Source organism: Kryptolebias marmoratus, linkage group LG9 (genome assembly GCF_001649575.2).
Source record: "Kryptolebias marmoratus isolate JLee-2015 linkage group LG9, ASM164957v2, whole genome shotgun sequence".
In the NCBI taxonomy this organism is placed as follows: Eukaryota; Metazoa; Chordata; class Actinopteri; order Cyprinodontiformes; family Rivulidae; genus Kryptolebias; species Kryptolebias marmoratus.
The window spans coordinates 15,483,741-15,503,292 of NC_051438.1; the positions used below are offsets into that span (position 1 = coordinate 15,483,741).

Genomic DNA, 19,552 nt, shown 5'->3' on the forward strand with positions numbered 1-19,552 from the left:
TCCGTCGAAAAAAGTTGATTTTATTTATTTATTATTTTTAAAAATGTATTAATTTTTTTAAACGAGCAGGTTTGCGTCACGGAACAGCTCCTTCACTCTGACTGAAAGGAGCTCAGACGGCCTGAAACAGGCTGTTCGTTTCATCACTTTTAGTTATTTTAGGTTTGTAAAATTCAACATGGCTGCCACGGCTAACTTACCTTAACCCACCGACACCCCCCACCCCCACCCACACACACACACACACAAATAACTATATCTCGTGCAGTTATGCAGATATGGACAGTGTTTGGTGTGGTAGTAGCCGAGGCTGATCCCCGACCAGTATCCCGAGCGCCGCCTTCAACTCTTGTCTTGTCTGTTAGCAAAATATCTCATCAACCACCGGATGGATTTCTGTGAAACTTTCAGAAAATACTGCTGGATATGCGTCTACAGCTGATTCACTTTTGGAGCCATCCCGATTCAAGATGGCCGCCACGGCCAACTGACTTTAAGGAACATAAAAGTGGCTCATATTCAGTCACTTTGACAGGCACAGAGGTTAAATTTGGTGTGGTGGTAGCTGAGAGTCATTCACAGCTCGTACTCCGAGCGTGACTCGCTCTGTGAGAGCTTCGCTTTAGGACCTCGGCTTTAAATGTTGGAAGTCGACCCAGTTCGTCTGTTAGCAAATATCTCACAAACCACAGGGTGGATTTTAATGAAACTCTCAGAAAGTGATCACAGGGTGTACACCCACAACTGATTAACTTTTGGAGTCAACCCAATTCAAGATGGCTGCTGCAGCTAATCAGCATTAACCAAAATTGACATAACTATTGACGTCAGATTTGGTGTGGTAGTTGCTGAGAGTACTCTGAGTGTGACATCTTGTGGAATTGCACCTAATTGTACTTTTCAAGGTTTGACTTGAAGTGGTATAATCTGTCAACGTAAGACAGTCTGTAAAAAGGGCAGAAAAGTTGACATATTTCTGTTTATTCGTCTTTTTTGTGGCTATAATAAAAGTAATTTTTGCTCTTCCATTCAGTCATTTAGTCTCTTCTCCTGGCTTCTCCTAGAAACATTTGTTTGGACCCCCTCTCGAGCCCTTTTTTTTTTTTGTTGTCGTTTTATATTTTAACTGTCATTATAAGTCCTATTAGATGTTTATATGGAATAAAACTCCTCCCTATAAAACCAGGCTTCTCCAGTATCACAAACACAAGTGTTTCAATCCCACCACTAGGTGTCACAAGAAATCTAAATTATTCTGCTGCTTAGTTCTCTGTTTGAGACTGACTTAATACCCAAAACAAAGAAAGCAAGAAAACTTTTTGTGTGTGGGGGAAATTTTTCTCTAATAAATTTTATTCATACATAAATTGTGCAACAAGTATCTTCCCATCTGGAGACAGGAGAATCATTTCTGAAAGGCCACCATCTGCGTCACGTACACTCCGGACTGGAATATGTTACGGCGGTGCCAGAGGAAGTCCAGCTGCAGCACCGTTTCACTTTTTTTAATTATTTTTTTATTGTCCCCTTTCTTCTCAGCCGTTCTAGTGCAGGGTTCACACATTCAACCTTTTTCTGAGATAGACTACAAAAGCTTCTGGCTGGGGGGGGGGCGCAACCAGAGCGCCGCCAACTCTGCATTTTAGGCTTAAGGCATGGTACGTTATAACAGCGTCGTCAGGACTACCGGCGCTCTGGGGCGTTTTGACGTCGGAGCGGCTCCGGGTATCCGAAAGGAAAGACACACGGAGTCGTCCCGAAGAGGCGAGCTGCGTGTATTGTGTAATTATTGTGTATGTGCATCATGGAGGGGGGGTTTAAAGAACGATCCTGGAATGTATCCTGTTCAATACACAGGAGAGTGGTCGCGTGCGGATGTGTCACGTCTTTTGGGCTACTTTTGGTAAGTCGGATCGACACCGAAACGGCTCGCATTTACTGCGGTTTGGGTCCAAATTAGGAGAAAGCAGCCAATCGCAGCACGTCATCGAGGAATGCCAACTCGGCTACTGGATGTCAGCGTGCATTGTGGGAATAAAGCGGGATGCTTCCCTATGTGCAACGTTTCACCGACGATATGTGAGATGCGAGTAAATGGTTAAATTAAGACTCAATATAAAATGATTTTTTAAGTCTGTGCACACGAAGTTGCTGATTTTCTCGTGTGTGTACGTAGGGCTGAACTGGCAGGCACTGACTCTTTTTGTTTTGTTTTTGTTGGGAAAATCTGAACAGTGGGCGAACTAAAGTGGTACAATCACAGAGATGGAAGTGGAGATTAGCTTCTGCTCACTTGGCTCTTTATGATAAACTCAGGCCGGTTGTTCCCGAAGGCTCTGCCAGAAGTTGGCACGAAGCCTACAGGTGTGCTTTGAACAGGTATAAATGCAGTAGTTCACACTGTGAGCACCAAAGGAAAAAGAAAGAAAAGAAAAAGAGTGGTCAGTTTTCTTCTATAAGGCTCAGGTCCAACTCTGTGCAGTCTCTTTCAAATATATTTTTTCCAACATCCAATACAGTCCTTTCTCTTTCCTCCTCTTCTTCTTCGCTTTCGCTTAGAGGGCCAATGCTGCTCCGGCCCAGGATTTCAGCAGGGGAGAAGGTGAAGCGGTGCTCCGATTGAGACACTGCCGGAAACACGCAGTCACCCGTACCACACCCCAGGCTTTCATACGCACCAATCTATAGGAAGACAGAAGAAATATACACAATAAAAGGCACAACGCTATAATCTGAGAGAGGAACAAGCTTGTTTAGTAAGAATTAGGTGGTGAAGAGACGACCAGAGTGCCTTATGATCTATACTAAACAGACATAATCGATGATAATGTTCACCTCTTGTAGAGACGGCGCTGAAATGTTCAGTCCAGTTAGTGTAATGGTAAACAAAATAAGTACATGAGACGCAATCTCATGGTCTTTTTCAAAAGATTTTACCCGGAGAGTGAAGCCATCAGCTCAAAGTGGTGGGGAAATATTTTTATTTTATTTTAATCAGGCAGGAGCGTGAAGGGATGTTCTCGGTTGGGGTTTCATTGTGAACGATCAAAACACCTGGAGCTTAAATTCAGTTTGAAGAATCATAACCGGTGTTATGTAAAAACAGGTCATTTCATGAGGGGCACAATATGGGCACGGGTCAGGCAGTTCTGCGTTCTTGCTGATGGCAAATAACTAAAATTACAGAGTTGGGGACAAATCATGGTTTCCAAAACAGCAGTGTGACATGAGTTTTGTCTCCGTGGTCTTGTTAAAGTGGACACAGAAACCAGAGGGTCTTATCATGAATCAGTTCTGAAATGGGAAGAAAACGGATTTCTTCCAGCGGGCACTCTGTGAAAGATTCTGCTCACCTGTGTCATCTTGCTGAAGTCAAGCCCGGGTCTGGGGCAGGGCAGGACGTCTGGGTCGTGGCGCCGTTTCAAGCGCGGCTTCCGCATGTCACAGGGCTGCGAGTGGCATCGTGGCAGTGCGGGGTGCAGGTCGCGCCTGGAGGAGGACGGCGTGCTGCAGGCCGAAGTGGGAGACGGAGACGGGGCCGGATGCTCCGAGCCGGGAAAGCCGTACGCGGGAGCAGAAGAAGGCGAGGGCTGCGGGTGCAGGGAGGCCACCGAGGGATGCTGAATGTGCACAGGAGAAAGGGAGAAGCGGCGCTGCAAGACGGAGTGAGAAACCAGGGGGGCCGGAGACGATGAGCAAGAGGAATGTGTCCCAAACGAGGCCGAATGAGCTCCTTTTAGCGCGTCGCAGGGGTCCCACGGAAAGCCCCACGACAGAGCAGAGTCAGAGGACAGCGCTAAGCTGAAAAAGTTTGGGCTCGAGGACGAGTGTAAAGAGGAGGACGTGAAGGAAGAGCTGGGCCCACAGAGCGGCAAAAAACTGGCTCCAGACCCCAAACTGGACGCCCCTCGGCTATGGCAGCCGCGTTTCACCGGGGTCCAGACTTTGGACGCGCTCGGATGCCAGGTGGAGCGGCACTGGGACAGGTCCTCTGGGACGGAGAGGGAGCGGCAGTGGCGCTTTGGAGGCGGCGGGGGGGAACTCTGGAAAGCTTCGTCTGCGAAGGCAGCCTCCGGTCCCTGGAGCGGCTCTCCAGAACAGGAGCGAGGCCACGGGGAGTCCAGCTCACAGGAATCAGCCCAAACATGTGCCCTGGACGACAAGTGTGTAGATGAGCTGGTCTCTGAAAAAGCAAAGACAAAAAAACAACAAAAAAAAACATGACACAGATGTTTCTGCCAGCAACAGATGTTCTTCTCAATCCTTCTGACTTGCCTTGTTTTGTTTTACAAGTGCTCCACCAGATGGTAGGACTGGAACCCACTGCAGGTAGTGACTGTATAAAAAAAAAAAAAAGCACTTTAAATACCCATAACTGAGTTAGTTTAATAGACTATATTTAGTTTATTGTCCAACTCACCACACTGGCATTGAAAGAGAAAGCTTTGTGATAAGGTTCCTCTAAGCTCTGCTTGCCCAGCTGCTCCGTGATAAGTGTCACCATAATTACGGCCCAGGGAAATCCACGGAAATACGCCGAGGGTGATGAAAAAAATCTTCGTAGTCAGAAATCTGGCGTGGTTTGTGGTGTCCCCTCCACACCTCAACCAGCCTGACCGACCGCCTTCCTCATTGGACCGTCGTCCTCATCTCTGCGCCACCTGAAGGGACAGACGAGAACGAAACAAAACGAAAAAACGTCTGATTAAACGGCATCTTACAAGCCGCTGCACAGATTTGTCTGAGGGAATTAAAAGCACTGACAAGGGCCGCACGTCCATGTAAACGATTAACGAACAGAACCAGGATGAGCGTGCGGCCTTGTGCGCACATTAAAAAGGAAGAAATTTGTACCCACAAGGACGGACATAAGGAAACCCCAAACAAAGAACTACTCCACATTTCATCACGTAACGAGTGCAAAGACTTGCAAAAAAAAGGGGAACTACAAACTGATATTACAAACAAAATGCCGAACAGCCACCAAGTGCAAGCTCGTGAGGCAGAACAAGACCAGTGATGCTTGTTGGATCCAGTAAACTACGACGACTTCAAGACTTGCCAGTAGTGCAGAGAGTGGAAGGGGGAGGGACGAACTAAAAGGGAAAGGATGGGGGAAGTGTGTGGAAAACTGAATGGGACAGGGTTTGAAGCATGTCATCGTATCTCTGCAAGAAAGTGGGGGGACAAAGGAATAGTGAGCAGGTCGTATAGACTTAAATTTCTGAAGAAAAGCCAGGCTGGTGTGGCGCAGGCCACAGAACGGTTTCGTGCATCCACAACGTGCCTTCAAGAGTAAATAAAGTAGTCATGTTTTCTAAGATTAACCCGTGCTGGCTACAAGTATGGAATCTCTGCAAATCTTCAAACAGCAAAAATACTAACTTTTTAAACTAAATTTAAAAAAAAAGACAATACGTAAGCTGTTCTATTAAAACACAACATGGCCTTTTGTAGCCCTTTGCACCAGAGCTTTGAAAGTGCAAAGGCTGAAGTTCATTTAGTGCTTAAACCCAACTTGTGTCATTTTTAAAACACTCCTCACTGCACTAGTCGCAAAACTAACATTGTAACCAGGTTTGTAGAAGTCATTGAGACTTTGCCTCAGCACTGTTGGCATTCAGATGTGGCCTCCAGGGCGTTCCTCCTTATCATAAACTCGGGGCTACGCTGCTAGCCTTGCTCCACATGATAGTAAAATGAGTCCCCATTCAGGGGCAACAGACCTAAATCTGACGTGAACAGAGCAAGCAGAGCTGTCAGCAATCACCTCGTATCGTTTCAAACCACCACCTATCGAGAAGGCCTACAAATTGGAGGAGACAGACGTTATATACAGAATGAGCAGAGAGGTGTTGCAAAATTTAAACACCTATACCCTAAAGATATTTACTGAAGAACGTGCAAGACGAGTGGTTTAACACAGAATTGCGCAGTTCACTTATTTCTCACATGGCACGTGTTTGTGCTCAATTGCTAAAATTTATTTCAAACATTAGCTGCAATGTACAGGTTAACCAGTATTCTGTTGGCAAAATCTTGGACCAACATCAGCTAGTGGGCAAATTGGTAAAGCTAACTTCGTAACACGATGCTGCCCGTGAGACATCAAGTCATTAGCCGATTATGTTGGTTAGCTGATAGGATAGCATACATGTAAGCTAAAATAACTCCTTATTTTTTATTTCGTGTCACTCATTGCTCTACGTTTTTGGGGTTGACGAGCAGTCAGTTGCTCACACTAGTTGTTGAGGCTATGAAAACGTGCGTTACTGAATTAAATAGCTGCTAGCTTGCGCACGCATCCCCTTTGAAAGTTAGCATGCTACAGCTGACCTGATGCGTTACCTGCTTTCTGTGGTTCCTTAGCAACCGACACTGCACGGCGAGTGTACGACGGCACGCTAGCAGGGTATTTATAGCATTTGGGCGATACCATTCCGGAGGGCTCTATTTTACGTCACCTTTACTTACAGGCGTGTTTTTGAAAAAGTAAATATATATAACACATGTATTTTTTGAGAAAAAAGAAGATGTTACACTTTGTATTATCTCCTTTAAAAATGTACTTGCAGTAGGACGTTAAATTTCTTACGCGTCTCTGACCCCTTTGCAGCCCAACAGTTGGACCGACCTGGTAGCAGCAACCTAATTTTAAAACCGATTTTAATAAGTGATTGTTTCATTTTTTATTGAATTTGTCAAATAAAAATAAGGGTAAGATTGGGATTTTAGTTAAAAAATATGTGCAACAGAAATAAATGATATTGCTTACGCTAAAAAAACAACTGATTTTTACGCATGCGCAGTAGTTCTTAGCTAAACAAGAGTTTGCAAGCTGTTAGCTAAATAGTTTTATGAAACTACGGTTTTCACCTATAACTGTTGTTCCATAGCTATGTGTCGGTCGTCTTAGCAGTATTTGATGTAGGTGACATAAAAAAGAGTGGCACTCAGGAAGTATGGCTGAGGAAAAACTTAAAAAGGAAGAAACACTCGCTATGAGACTTAAATTAATCGGGTATGTAAAGTACAAACTGTCCTATTGATGTGAATACTGAATGAACTGCACACAGCTTGGTGTTGACTCTTTATTATTTTGTTTTGGTTTTTTTACAATAGTCAGTCTTGTAGGCTCTTTTATTCAGAAGACCCCGTGAAAATAATCAGAGCAAGAGGACAATATCTGTTTGATGAAAATGGCAGGCGCTATTTAGATTGCATCAGTAATGTCCAACATGGTATGACTTACATTTTTATTTACTCACTCATATAGCAGTGCTGTCTCCTGGTGGCAGGGAGTTTCAGTGAATGTGTTTTTTCTTTTTTGCAGTGGGTCACTGTCACCCCGCTGTCACGAAAGCTGCCATGGCTCAGATGGACGTCCTGAACACCAACTCACGCTTCCTGCACGACAACATAGTCCTGTATGCAGACCGCCTGGCTTCCACCTTACCCGAGAGGCTGTGTGTCTTCTATTTTGTTAACTCTGGGTGAGATGAGCATCTATGTCCTCGCAGAATGATACGACTGATGTAACTTCCCACTGACTGGGCGTGTTGTGTCTCCTTGGCAGGTCAGAGGCCAACGATCTCGCCCTACGCTTGGCGCAGCAGTACACGCGACGCGAGGACGTCGTCGTGCTCGACCAGTAAGCGTCTAACTCCTTTCACAGGGCGTGTCAGAAAAAAAGACAACATGCTTTTAAAATATATAACAAGCTCTTCTCCCGCACCAGCGCATACCATGGGCATCTGAAGTCCCTCATCGACATTAGTCCCTATAAGTTTCGGAAACTGGCGGGACAGAAAGAGTGGGTTCATGTGGTGTGTAAACTTATACTGCTATCTGTGCACGAACTGCAACACAACAGCAGACTGCCGCTAATATGAAAGGACACGTTTCATCCTCCCAGGCGCCCTTACCGGACATTTACAGAGGCATATACAGAGAGGACCATCCCAACCCGGGTCAAGCGTATGCCGATACCGTTAAAGACCTGATAGAGGAGATCCACCAGAAAGGTCGTCAGGTATGCTTTACGCTTCAACTCTGTGAAATTTAAAAAGCTGCACCAAAGCCGATGTCATCCGCTGTGATAAGCAGGGTGTTCACGTTCCCCTCAGATTTCGGCCTTCTTTGTCGAGTCGTTGCCGAGCGTCGGGGGACAAATCGTCTTACCCGAGGGATATTGCTCTAAAGTCGCAGAGTGAGTATCTGTCCCTGTCTTTGCCAAGCAGCGCGGCGGCGATCACGTGCAGCATCCCAGCCGTGCTCTCTGCAGATACGTGCGCTCGGCCGGCGGTGTGTTCGTGGCGGACGAAGTGCAGACCGGCTTTGGACGCCTGGGGAGTCATTTCTGGGGTTTCCAGCTGCAGGGAGCCGACTTCTGCCCGGACATCGTGACCATGGGGAAGCCGATGGGTAACGGGCATCCTTTGGCGTGCGTGGTAACCACCAAGGAGGTAGCTGCGGCGTTCACAGCTAATGGAGTGGAGTACTTCAACACGGTGTGTGTATACAGCAGTACGGTTGCCAATTTTATAACAGTTCTTACTATGGAACCCATCCAATGTTAGTCTAAGCTCGTTTTATATCATTTAGTCATTCTTTAATGCATATCAGCTGCACAGATTCTTTAATAGTTCATTTTTTGCAGTTCGGCGGGAATCCAGTGTCGTGTGCGATCGGCCTAGCAGTGCTTGACGTGATAGAAGCCGAAGATCTGAGAGGAAACGCCACAAGGGTGGGAACGCACCTCAAAGATATGCTGAAAAAACTCCAAGCAAAACATGAAGTAATCGGGGACGTCAGGTAAGAACGGCAATCCTACCGCACTCCCAACCGTTCAGATTGTTTAGAAAGATTTACACAAACGACTTCATTGTGTTTACACATGTCTGAAACAGCCTCATGACTCAGTAGGCTTCCTGTCAGGTAAACAGATGGACACATTTGATGCCAACTAGCTAAACAACATCTTCATAGAAGTGCTTCAACCTTAACCTTATAGAAAGAGCCAACTGGGGGGAAATAATGGTCCTAACAGCCATAAAATCTATTTATTTAAAAAGGTTTTGGGCACAGGGTTTCTGAAAATGCCAGCACGGCTTCTGAGTTCAAACTGAAGACACATAATTAATGTTTGAAAGTGTTTATTTATCTACTTTTAATGTCCGCTGTTAAAAAGGCTTTGAAGCCAGAAGTTGAAACTAATTAAAAGAAACTTTTTAAGAAAAATAACCAACTTCATATTTTCATAAGTACCAAGTTTGCCACCCATCCATTTTCTTTACCTGCCGCTCCTTTCCGAGAGGCAGTGGACACCCTGGACAGGTCGCACGTCCATCACAGGGACACAGAGACAAATGACCATGAAATGATCTAACTCACACCTAGGGACAATTTTAGATTAACCTAATGACTAAGATTAACCAAACATGCACGGTTTTGGTCTGTGGGAGGAAACCGGAGTAAACCCAGGTGCGGACGGGGAGAACATGTAAACTCCATCCAGAAAGGCCCCCAGATCAGGAAACAAACCTGCGACCTTCTCGTTGTGAGGCGACAGCTCTAACCACTGCTCTCCTGTGCCACCCACAGCAGTTAAAATATTCAAATATTTTAAAAGAATCGTTTTCAGCTACAGATCTTTACTCATTAATACAACCTCAATGTCTCTCTCTGTTATGAGACATGATTATAAGAGATAATTTTACAAGATCTCTTCAAACTGATACATTATGTTATTTACAACTAAAATTCTGTAGATTTTACACAAAGTTATCTACGAGGAACTTTTAAACTCGACTGTCAGACATGTCTTCCCTGATAATCATAATCTGTTTTATATTGATCTCATTTTATTCACTTTGTTTTGTTGTTCTCTAACTCCAGAGGCGTCGGACTGTTCGTGGGACTCGAGCTGATTTCGGACAGACTAAAGAGAACTCCCGCCACCAAAACTGCTGCGCGGCTGGTGAAGAGGTACGGGGATCACAGTCCAAGGTGCCACGGCGTTCAGTTCCCGGAGCGAATTCGATTTTAACGTGATCTTTCATTTTTACGTCAGGCTGAAGGAAGAGGATCAAATCTTCGTGAGCACGGACGGCCCCTGGGAGAACGTGCTGAAGTTCAAACCTCCGATGTGCTTCAGCCTGGAGAACGCCGACCTGGTGGTGCGGTGCATCGACCACGTCCTCACTGGTGAGTCGCACCTCTTTTACACCAGTTTCAAGCACACAGACCCCGCTTGTTGTCACATCTGACGGAGGAACATGAATCTGAAAGCAAACGGCCTCGTTTTCAGACATGAACGCGAACGAACTCAGACTGGAAAATGAAGACATCTAAAGGTTTGTGAAACCTGTAAAAAACCTTTAATTGCATGAAACATTGTCAGATGATCACATTCATCAAGTTCAGAGGTAGAAGTAATAAGATGTACTCAAGGATGCAGTGGATCAAACAGTTTCAAGTATTTAGCATTATTTTAAATCATCTTCCACTCAACACTGACTGCTGTGGGGACGTCAAGCATTAAAATATAACCTATGTTTATAGAGTATGGATGAAAATGGACTCTGAAGCATCTGTGCTCTGATGAATTTGAAGCAAATGTTTTTTCTCCCCACAGGTGATCAGGATCCACTCAGGATATCAATTTGGTTACAACATGTGATCCATCACCTGATTCTCAGATTGACTGGAGCTGAAACTCTCATGATACAAGCAGAAATATGGAAACCACTTCTGGGAGATCAACATTCCTACACAATCTCCATTTTTTGTTTTAAATCCATAACTTTTCCAGACTCAATCATATATTCCCAATGAGCACAGACATTTTCTGAAGGTTTACAGGAAAAGGCCTGATTGATTTATTTTTTAAAAATTGTTTTCTTAATAAGTATGAAGTCATAAAGACAAAGTCTAAATCACTAAAGTGTAAAATTATGTTACCATTTGAAGTAAAATGAAGAGTTGTTGACAAAAGAGCTGCACTTCTGTAATAACTTAATGTTTCTCATTCAAACATAGTTGCCATTTGAGTAACTTTAATCTCATTAATTTGTACATTACCTGGAAAATACTAAAATCCCGCCCATTCTTTCAGACTGCGTAGGACAATGTCAACACTAAACTTTCAAATACTTTTGAATTAAAACCTTTAACCACAACACTCATGTTTCCTTTTCATTTTTTTACCCACAGCAGTCGTGATTAAAACACTCAGCCTCCAACAAACACTTCTTCACATGTTCCCAAAACACAGGAGGCTAAGGACTTACCAGAACACTCTTTAAATCTTGGACACATTAACAGAAATAAAAGAAAAATAATAAAAGTATTGCAGTTTGATAGTTAGCGGGACGGGAGGTGGAGGGGCCGCTCTCCACAGAGGCGTCTGAGGAAACGTTAACATTACTCGAGACAAAACAAGCAAGCCATTTAACAGTACAGAACATTTAACTTTAACTTTACAAATAAGAACAAAAAGATCCAAGTGTAATATAAACCAAAAATTTTATTTTTTTTTATTTTTTACCAATTTGCCCAAGACACTAGAGGAATGAGTTTTCAGTGACGGAGGGGATACCCTCTTACATTAACAGGCTTGCGTTCAGTTGAATAACACTAGTAAAGCCACTTAAAAGTTGCAGACATGTTGGGGAAAGAACCTCCTTAAAAGCATAAAAAACAAAGTAGGAAAAAAAAAAAAGTATATACTGGTTGTCTTCATTTACATGGTCATCTGCAGCACTCAACACACAAAGAACCTTTTGATTTGGTTAAATCTCTTTTTTTTTTAAACCCTCACTCCCACATCTGAAGCCATGTAACGTCCAACACTCAGCATTTGTGAGGAAAGAACTAAAAATCTAGAAACACACAAAAAGCAATATTGTTTTATTTGTTGAGCTTTACAAGCTCTTGCTCCTGCTCATCTGTCAATCCAGTAGACATGTAAAAATACAACCATACAATACATTAGATTCAAAAAAGGTACCAAAAAGTACAGTAAAAATAACACTTCCATCGCTGGAAATGTACATGGACACAAAACAATATAAAATAAAAAGTGGAAAAGTGACAATTGCTTCCCCAGTTCCTCACTTGATCTGTACAAATGGAGCATGAGTCCAAATTTCTGCCAACTCCAAAGGAAAAGCCAGAGTCCATGTTCGCTGTGGTCAGATCATGGATCTCTTTTTCTTATTTACTTTAGACCTTAAGAGAAAAACATGGTGCTTTACGTTACTGAGAATAAACCGAAGGTGGCATGCAAGTTACACACAGACAGACAGGTGCATGAATGAGTCTGACAGGTCAGTGGATGGTAAGACACACTTTGGGGGGCGGAGGGGACACGACCGCTATCTATGACATCTAGCACCCCGGTTATAAGGTCAAACGGCCCTTATTCGGTTTTTTTTGTGTTTTTTTTTTTTTAACCACCACCAATCCTTACTGATCAAGTAGTCTTTGTAGAGATGCATCTCAAGATGGCAGACAGGTGGAATGAATCCATCTTTAAATGATCAATGACCCCACATCACGGCCTACTCTAACCCCACCACAATGCTTGAATGGATTTAGAGTAGAATGAGATTTTGGGGTCAAAAGGCACTAATGGTTACAGCTACGTTCTCATACTACCACGGATGATGCAAGAATGCATACCTGCACTACGTGTGATCAGTATGGCTTGTAGCTACTCTGGTGGCCTCCACGTCTTGGAGTTTTCCCATAGCTTGTATTGCCCTGGTCTGGAGGACAAGAGAAAAAGGGACTGAGATCTTCTGTACAAGAGAGGACCAAGAAAATAAAGTTTCTCTCATTCTTTAGTCTTTCCCTGGGGGCACTTATCGCTTACTGTAATCGTAGCCACCCCCATAGCCGTAATAACCAGCAGAGTAGTCATAGTTGCCATAGCCACCATATCCATAGCCTTGCTGTCCATAACCATAGCCCTGGTTGTATCCCTGGTTCCAGTAGTTGTTGTAGCCTTGATTCCAGTTCTGGCCCTGGCCTAGAAACAACAGGTGAGGCCTTCGTCACAACTCCCACGTCACACAGCAACCAAAGGCAATTATGTAGTGAGATTTTTAAAAAATGCAGATGTGGCCGTCGCGCACAGACACGGATGCTTACCTCCGCGCCCCCTGCCTCGTCCGCCGCCGTATCCACGGGCGCCGTACTGCTGCTGCATGTAGACCTCTTTGGGCTGGGCGATTTTAAGCTCACACTGCAATGCAACACAAGCACATCGATTGGAAGGAAGAAATCGCTTTTGCAAAAAATCAAAAAAGCCACACGCCTGTTATCTCTGTACGCAGACGAGTGTGACATCTTTACCTTGCTTTCACCAACAGTGTGGTACTTCTTCTCCATAGCCTTCTTGAGAGAACCCTCTTCTTTGTACGTGATAAATACAAATCCTCTCCTCTTCTCCGTCTTTGGATCTTGTGGAAGTTCAATGGTCTCAATCTGCAGACGAGGAAAACCAACTTGTGAAGCAATCCGTAACACAATACAAGCTTACGCCTTCAATTAAAACGAATAATACGGTTTTTGTAGCACCTCGCCGAAGGCTTCAAAGTATTCCTGAATTACTTCCTTGGTGGTGTCAGGGTTAAGGCCGCCCACAAAGATCTTCTTCACCGGCTCCTTCTTCATGGCCATGGCTTTCTTAGGGTCAATCTGTCGACCATCTAACCTGTGCTCCTTCTGTTCAAGAACCTACACGCAAAAAAAAAAAAAAAAAATAAAGATCAATTTTTAATCATCTCCCCCCCTCACTGGAAACGTATCAGAAACGTCCCCTGCGCTCACCTTGTCCACACTGGCCGAATCTTTGAACAGGATGAAGCCAAAGCCTCTTGACCGGCCCGTCTGCTGGTCCATCTTGATGGTGCAGTCCGTCACCTCGCCGAACTTTGAGAAGTAGTCCTTGAGGTCCTTCTTGCTCGTGTCCCAGCTGAGGCCGCCGACGAACATTTTCCTGGTGTCAAAAAAAGGCGAGAGGGGACACGGTCAGTCGCACGCCGACGATCCTGGCATAAATACACAACATGTACACGGTGTTCCACACATCTGTTGACCCACTGACATGTGGGGGAGGGGGGACCTGCAGGGGGGGACTACACAGCTTTAGGCTGCTTCACAACTACATGTGAATAAATGCGCCATTACGGACAACACAAGCTGCACTGAAATGCAGTTTATTATTAATCAGGAGCCAATAATGCTGGGATGAATTCCTACTGGAGCGCCCATCCCCCCCATCCTCTTCCTCCTCCTCCTCCGCACATGGCGCCAACAAAAGGCCGGCAGAACAAAGAGACATTGTAAAGCAACACCGGGCTATTTCTGGCCGGCCATTTGCAGCGCAGCGGACGCGGCTCGACGCTCACCCGGCGTCCTCCTCGCCCTTGCTGGCGTCGATCTGGCCGCCGTCGGTGCCGCCGTTGTGCGGCTCGTCCCCGGCTCCCTCCTCCCCGCAGTCGTCGTTCTCGGCGCTGCCGTCGTCGGTCTGACCGGCTCCGTTTAAGTCCTCGTCGACTTCGTGGCCGTTTTCCGACGTCTCCATGTAGTGCTGCTCTGCCTCGGACATTTTATTTTATATATTTTATAACACTAAAACAGCTTTAAAAAAGAAGGAAAAAAATACAAGTCAGTTTGCTAATTAGCGCCCGTGCTCTACAATATGTCGCACCCGCTTCGCCATTTACATGGTGCCAATAACGTACGTTTCCCACCATTTTGACCGGCGGAGTCGCCTCCCGAAACGGTCGCATATTTTAGCTTTTTATCCTTGCGTAGGGCACCCGGTTTCTTACATGTTAACTAAACATTATCTAATGCGCACGTCTGCCGGAGGGTAAAGATTAGGAAAGTTCTCGCCGTCTGTCATACCGATAAACCGAGCCTGGGCTGAAATTCGCAGTTACGTAAGCTAAGAGAGGCCGCGCGCAGCACGAAATGTAGGCTAATGGTTAAAAAAAGAGAAAGGAGAATCGTGTTTATTTTACAACCAGGAAATTAGTGTTCGGAATTAAATTACAGCACCTAAGTGAGAGTCTCGTATATCACAAACAGGATGAGAAGGGGGAAAAAAATAGGAAAAGTCTACTTACTGCTCACACAACCGCAGAGCTCTCTTCAAGATGGATTCTCCCACACGACGACAACTCGTGGTTGGTTTTTCAGAACCGGCAGGAAGGGAGGAAAAAAAAACGACATTTCTGCGCAGGAGCCGTCCGATTGGATGAACGCAGCTGTCAGTCACAGCGCCCGACCAATTACACGCGCGGCTCGTCACAAGTCGTTCACGCCCCTAGAGCACAGGAAGGAAGGAACTCTGTGAACCTTTTTCAGCTGCTGAAAATGTGTGCAGTTTTCGGCGGTGCTGAAGTAAAAAAAAAAGCCACGGTGTCATGGTTGAATAATGCCACGATTTGTCAGTTTTTACTTCAAAATGTTCGCGTTTCAAGCAGTGTCGCAGTACAATCGGGTTTGTTGGGGGAAAAAAAAGGGGAAAATCTCATGGGTTGGTGCCATTAAACTTGTGTGGAAATGAAGGATTAAACTGAATTTATGAAACCATTTTCCCCCCAACATAAATTCTGTTGATTTAAAAAGATACATGCTTCAATTTTAACTATAATGCTTTGGTCTCTTTGAGGGGAAAAACATGGCTTTATGTGATGCATAACCTGGTACCTGAAAGTCATATTTTAAGTGTTTTAAGTCCAAAAGTTAAATGTTTGCACACTGAGCAATGATCTGATTCTGATTACTGACATGCAAACATGTGTATGTTAGCGTGGATCAGAACCAGACTGAGTGAAATAGTCTACTTTCTATATTAGGTGTGACTATATATAAAGGTTCTTCTTCAATGAAGTGGGTGAACATGAACCATTACATGTACCTGAGGATTTACTCCACCCTAGTTAATGATCCTGTCATGTCACAAATGCAGACTTTAAACCCGGTGGCTGTCTTACCTGGCAGTTCTGCTTGTCGGCAAAAAGAGGCCTGAGATAGTCGATCCGTACCAGCAGGAAACCAAACACATTTAAGAATTCAGTTTATTAATTTATAGCAATAAGCGAATGAATTGATCAAAAACACTGAATGTTGATCAGTTTTCGTCTTCCACAATGACTCCGTCGCATATTTGAGGCTGGTTCGGATTGTTTTTCATCAGCCAGTCAGCAAGCCAGATCTGCAGACAGCAAATATGGAGCACTAATTAGCTTTTAAAGTATAAAGTACTCATCGGCTGACTAATACCACAGTATATCGTCGCGTGAATCGGTGCTTACACAGGGGTTGAGAGGCTTTTCCTTGCAGAGCTCAGTGAGTCCACGTAGCAGAACTGGATTTACATGCTTGCTCAGGTATTCTTCGGTTTCTCCTCTCAAAGAAAAGGCTTCTATTGTTGCTGCAGAGAGAACGCGAGCAGTACTGACCGTAGATTTAAAGTGATTCGTTTCTTCATAGAGAACCATATGAGTAAGAGGACAACTTACTGTCTGGAAACATGAATTTGATCTCCCTCACGGCTGCGTGGGACGAGTCGCTGCCATGGAGTGCGTTGTGCAGGTCAGAAGATCCGTATTTCGCTCTAAGACTGGAGAGAAACAGAGAACAGACCTGTAGCTCCCAGGTTAGAAAATACTGGTTTAAGAGACAGAAAGGTCAACACTCAAACTGAATCCTGAATCCAGGAGGATTAAGTCAAACACAACATCAGAGAAAAAACATTGTTACTGACCTACATGTGTGAAATGAACCACTGGAGGGATTTTAATTAAACTCTCAGGACAGAAATCACTGGAGGTACATCTACAACTCTTTAACTCTTACAGTCAACCCAAATCAAGGTGGCTGCCATAACTAATCGACCTTAGCAAACACACAGCTATAACTCAGTCAGTTTTACATTTATTGAGCTAAAATTAGGTGTGATGGTAGCTGAGAGTTGTTCTCAACACATACCCAGAGAGCTAACAGATCTCGTACGAGTTAACGTCATTTAGAAGCTCTAATTCTGTCCTTTCTCATTGTAGGATGATCTTAGTTTAAAACATGAAAGCATGAAAGGCAGCGGGCGATATGCATTCCCTCAAGGAAATTAATTGGATTTGATTGTGGATCTGTTCTGGATAAATTAGATTTATAATCTGGACTTGTTATTTCTTTCTATAGTGCCCTGAGATAACATTTGTTGTGAATCGGTTCCATGTAAATAAGCTGAATTGAACCTATGTATAAAGTATAATTATTACAGTCTATGCAGTAACTACACTCAGGGGGACATTTAATTTCCAGAATGCTATTATTTGATAGATCACCTCTTTCTATGACCAGCCTTCTGTAAAGTGCAGAAAACACAATGCATACAGAGATATCTGAGACCTGTGATGGACTTGCCACCTGTCCAGGGTGTCTCCTGCATCTCTAACAGTGACTGCTAGAGACAGACACCAGCTCCCCCCGCAACCCGGAAAGGAGAAGCAGGTAAAGAAGATGGATGGATGGATATCTGACACCTACCACTCTGGGTGAGGTTCTTTGGCTTTTGTGACGTTGGCGGGCCCTATGAGGGACTTCCAGCGGGCCACGGCGTCTTGGCGAGCCAGCGTCAGGGCAACGATGGGGCCGGAGCTCATGAAGGCTGTCAAGCTGGGAAAGGTGAGCTTGCCGTAATGGTCTGCGTAGAAGTCGCTGCATTGCTCCGGACTCAGCTGCAGCCTCCTCTTCTGCCACAGACATCATTAGGTTTCAGTGAATGGAGAAAGATAAACCACGTGTGAAAAAATACTTAGGATTTACCTGCAAGTATATCAAACTACTATAAGATGGTTCAGATGCTTATTTTTAAAAGATATTGTGATGCAATTTGAGGCTTTATATCCATCTACATCTGAAACTAATGTTAGAAATAATTTAGTTGCTGTGGAGTACTGCAGTTTGAGAAAAATACAACACCTAACATAAACAGAAAATGCAGATTATTAGTAATATTAAATACACACTACTGCCACAGAATGACATTTCATATTGAACTGCACTTTAATTGTTTTCCCTTGAATTATTTAAGATTATTTACAAAACACAACTATTGATGACACAATACAGCAGTCACTGGTTTTTCAAAGGTTTTTGGTTGGTAGCAGCCAGTGTTGCCAGAGAAAGGATATTTAATCAGCAAATGTGCAGTTTTATTCATAAATGTAAATAATTTATTTATGGACCTTATAACTTCTCTACAAATGTTTGAATTGTAAAACAGCAACATTTTCTATAACATCAATTTCAAAAAGCTTACCAAGGCCTAAATAAAATAAATTATTAGCTTCAGCCTGATGTTTATTAAAATGATCAAGCTTTCAAATATATAACACCCCATGTCTAAAATGTTTATATCTGCGGAAATATTTTTTAAAAACTTTATTAGCTCTAAATGTAAAAACATTTCTAACAGGTTGTTGTCGCCCTCTAGTGGACCAAACAAGTCAAACTGCCTTCAACATGCAGAAATATTAAGTTAAATAAAGTAATACATTTAACCACCGGATTAATCCGTCTTACACGTGGAGTAGCGCCTTCATTATGAATTAATGTTTTAGTTTAAATAAAAACACTAGCATGGATCTGAAAATATCGCACATCCTTATTTCCCAACACATGAACCCACCTGCAGGATAATGAAGCCTGATTTGAGGATAACGTCCTCGATCTCCTCGGATTTGTGAATCGCATCTGGTTTAATGATAGCTAATGTTCTTTCTACATGAACAAGATGCGAAGCTTTATCCATCTTCACCTGGATGCTAATGCTAACTTAGATAAAAAAAGAAAAACACACACATACAAACCAAAAATATTCGTAAACTCCGTCGGTAATTAACCTAAACAATGTCTCTTCGGAATATCTGCTAAAAAAAATAGGCATTAAATCGAAGCTTTAAAAAGCCACATTTTAACTTCCAGCTAATTCCGTTTGGCGTTCTGAACTTTGAAATGGTTGCTAGGATACCGATAAACACCTACGGCGCTGAAGTAGGACAAACCAGGAATTTCCCCAACCCTTTTTTTTTTTTAAATCGCCTTATTTTGAAAAAAAAAAAAAAAGCTTCTGAACCGTGAGAATGTATTTTCCCTAAGCTATTTAGGATTAATCAACAAAACATTTGTATGGAACAATTACTACTTAATACACATAAATATAAAACCAAATGTTTAAATAAAAACAAGTCTAACAGAATAAACTGTTGAAGAAAGCCAGTGTTTTTGGCACACAAAGTCTCAAGTTAAACTAGCTCAAATTGAAAGATTGACTAAAACCTCAAAGCAAAATTGTTATATTTCAACTTCTACACCAAACTTGCTACAACCAACCAAAAAGTTTTCATGTGCTGAAATTTGTTTTTCCTCACATTTAAAACACATTTTAGTAATGTTTCACCCAGATTCCTGCTGTGAGCATCAACACTGTCTGCATACTTTATGTGATTAACTTCACACATCTGAAAAT

At 43.5% G+C, this 19,552-nt stretch overlaps 4 protein-coding genes across 5 annotated transcripts; 1 reads left to right on the top strand and 3 right to left on the bottom strand.

Moving 5' to 3' along the window:
• Positions 1-1,316: 1,316 nt before the first annotated feature.
• fam53c (family with sequence similarity 53 member C) lies at positions 1,317-6,451 on the bottom strand. 2 transcript variants are annotated; one of them, XM_017424066.3, is made up of 5 exons: positions 6,349-6,451; positions 4,421-4,661; positions 4,276-4,336; positions 3,354-4,183; positions 1,317-2,682 (listed from the first exon to the last, which is right to left on the bottom strand). In XM_017424066.3, the coding sequence occupies exons 2-5, from the start codon at positions 4,502-4,504 to the stop codon at positions 2,443-2,445; spliced, it is 1,215 nt and encodes a 404-aa protein (XP_017279555.1). In that variant the 5' UTR covers positions 4,505-4,661; positions 6,349-6,451; the 3' UTR covers positions 1,317-2,442. The 2 variants fall into 2 exon arrangements, with proteins under 2 accessions (XP_017279555.1, XP_037833520.1); XM_037977592.1 differs by having other exon boundaries at positions 6,337-6,358.
• A 341-nt stretch (positions 6,452-6,792) lies between these two features.
• Positions 6,793-11,764, top strand: phykpl (5-phosphohydroxy-L-lysine phospho-lyase). Its single transcript, XM_017424180.3, has 13 exons — positions 6,793-7,021; positions 7,123-7,241; positions 7,334-7,493; positions 7,577-7,651; positions 7,739-7,826; positions 7,916-8,032; positions 8,127-8,209; positions 8,285-8,510; positions 8,660-8,814; positions 9,898-9,987; positions 10,073-10,206; positions 10,310-10,355; positions 10,637-11,764. Exons 1-12 carry the CDS (start codon positions 6,963-6,965, stop codon positions 10,351-10,353), a joined length of 1,350 nt encoding a protein of 449 aa, XP_017279669.1. The 5' UTR covers positions 6,793-6,962; the 3' UTR covers positions 10,354-10,355; positions 10,637-11,764.
• A 129-nt stretch (positions 11,765-11,893) lies between these two features.
• On the bottom strand, positions 11,894-15,268 carry hnrnpaba (heterogeneous nuclear ribonucleoprotein A/Ba). The gene is made up of 9 exons (XM_017424181.3): positions 15,141-15,268; positions 14,418-14,649; positions 13,837-14,005; positions 13,585-13,743; positions 13,360-13,491; positions 13,156-13,249; positions 12,878-13,033; positions 12,685-12,770; positions 11,894-12,231 (listed from the first exon to the last, which is right to left on the bottom strand). Exons 2-8 carry the CDS (start codon positions 14,615-14,617, stop codon positions 12,700-12,702), a joined length of 981 nt encoding a protein of 326 aa, XP_017279670.1. The 5' UTR covers positions 14,618-14,649; positions 15,141-15,268; the 3' UTR covers positions 11,894-12,231; positions 12,685-12,699.
• Positions 15,269-16,019: 751 nt separating this feature from the next.
• Positions 16,020-19,427, bottom strand: nme5 (NME/NM23 family member 5). Its single transcript, XM_017424203.3, has 5 exons — positions 18,713-19,427; positions 17,569-17,774; positions 16,542-16,642; positions 16,335-16,453; positions 16,020-16,234 (listed from the first exon to the last, which is right to left on the bottom strand). The coding sequence occupies exons 1-5, from the start codon at positions 18,833-18,835 to the stop codon at positions 16,151-16,153; spliced, it is 633 nt and encodes a 210-aa protein (XP_017279692.1). The 5' UTR covers positions 18,836-19,427; the 3' UTR covers positions 16,020-16,150.
• Between the last annotated feature and the right edge of the window lie 125 nt (positions 19,428-19,552).

What these genes read in the sequence shown, in the direction of transcription:
- fam53c (XM_017424066.3), bottom strand. Translation starts at nt 4,504, where the DNA reads ATGGTGACACTTATCACGGAGCAGCTGGGCAAGCAGAGCTTAGAGGAA. An exon ending in CACTTGTAAAACAAAACAAG is followed by an intron (nt 4,184 to 4,275) that starts GCAAGTCAGAAG and finishes TTGCTTTTTCAG; the next exon opens with AGACCAGCTCATCTACACAC. An exon ending in ACTTCAGCAAGATGACACAG is followed by an intron (nt 2,683 to 3,353) that starts GTGAGCAGAATC and finishes GTCTTCCTATAG; the next exon opens with ATTGGTGCGTATGAAAGCCT.
- phykpl (XM_017424180.3), top strand. Translation starts at nt 6,963, where the DNA reads ATGGCTGAGGAAAAACTTAAAAAGGAAGAAACACTCGCTATGAGACTT. An exon ending in ATGAGACTTAAATTAATCGG is followed by an intron (nt 7,022 to 7,122) that starts GTATGTAAAGTA and finishes TTTTTACAATAG; the next exon opens with TCAGTCTTGTAGGCTCTTTT. An exon ending in GAAGTAATCGGGGACGTCAG is followed by an intron (nt 8,815 to 9,897) that starts GTAAGAACGGCA and finishes CTCTAACTCCAG; the next exon opens with AGGCGTCGGACTGTTCGTGG.
- hnrnpaba (XM_017424181.3), bottom strand. Translation starts at nt 14,617, where the DNA reads ATGTCCGAGGCAGAGCAGCACTACATGGAGACGTCGGAAAACGGCCAC. An exon ending in AAGGGCGAGGAGGACGCCGG is followed by an intron (nt 14,006 to 14,417) that starts GTGAGCGTCGAG and finishes TTTTGACACCAG; the next exon opens with GAAAATGTTCGTCGGCGGCC. An exon ending in ACTTTGAAGCCTTCGGCGAG is followed by an intron (nt 13,492 to 13,584) that starts GTGCTACAAAAA and finishes CCTCGTCTGCAG; the next exon opens with ATTGAGACCATTGAACTTCC.
- nme5 (XM_017424203.3), bottom strand. Translation starts at nt 18,835, where the DNA reads ATGGATAAAGCTTCGCATCTTGTTCATGTAGAAAGAACATTAGCTATC. An exon ending in CAGGCTTCATTATCCTGCAG is followed by an intron (nt 17,775 to 18,712) that starts GTGGGTTCATGT and finishes TGTCTGTGGCAG; the next exon opens with AAGAGGAGGCTGCAGCTGAG. An exon ending in AAAAGCCTCTCAACCCCTGT is followed by an intron (nt 16,235 to 16,334) that starts GTAAGCACCGAT and finishes TGCTGTCTGCAG; the next exon opens with ATCTGGCTTGCTGACTGGCT.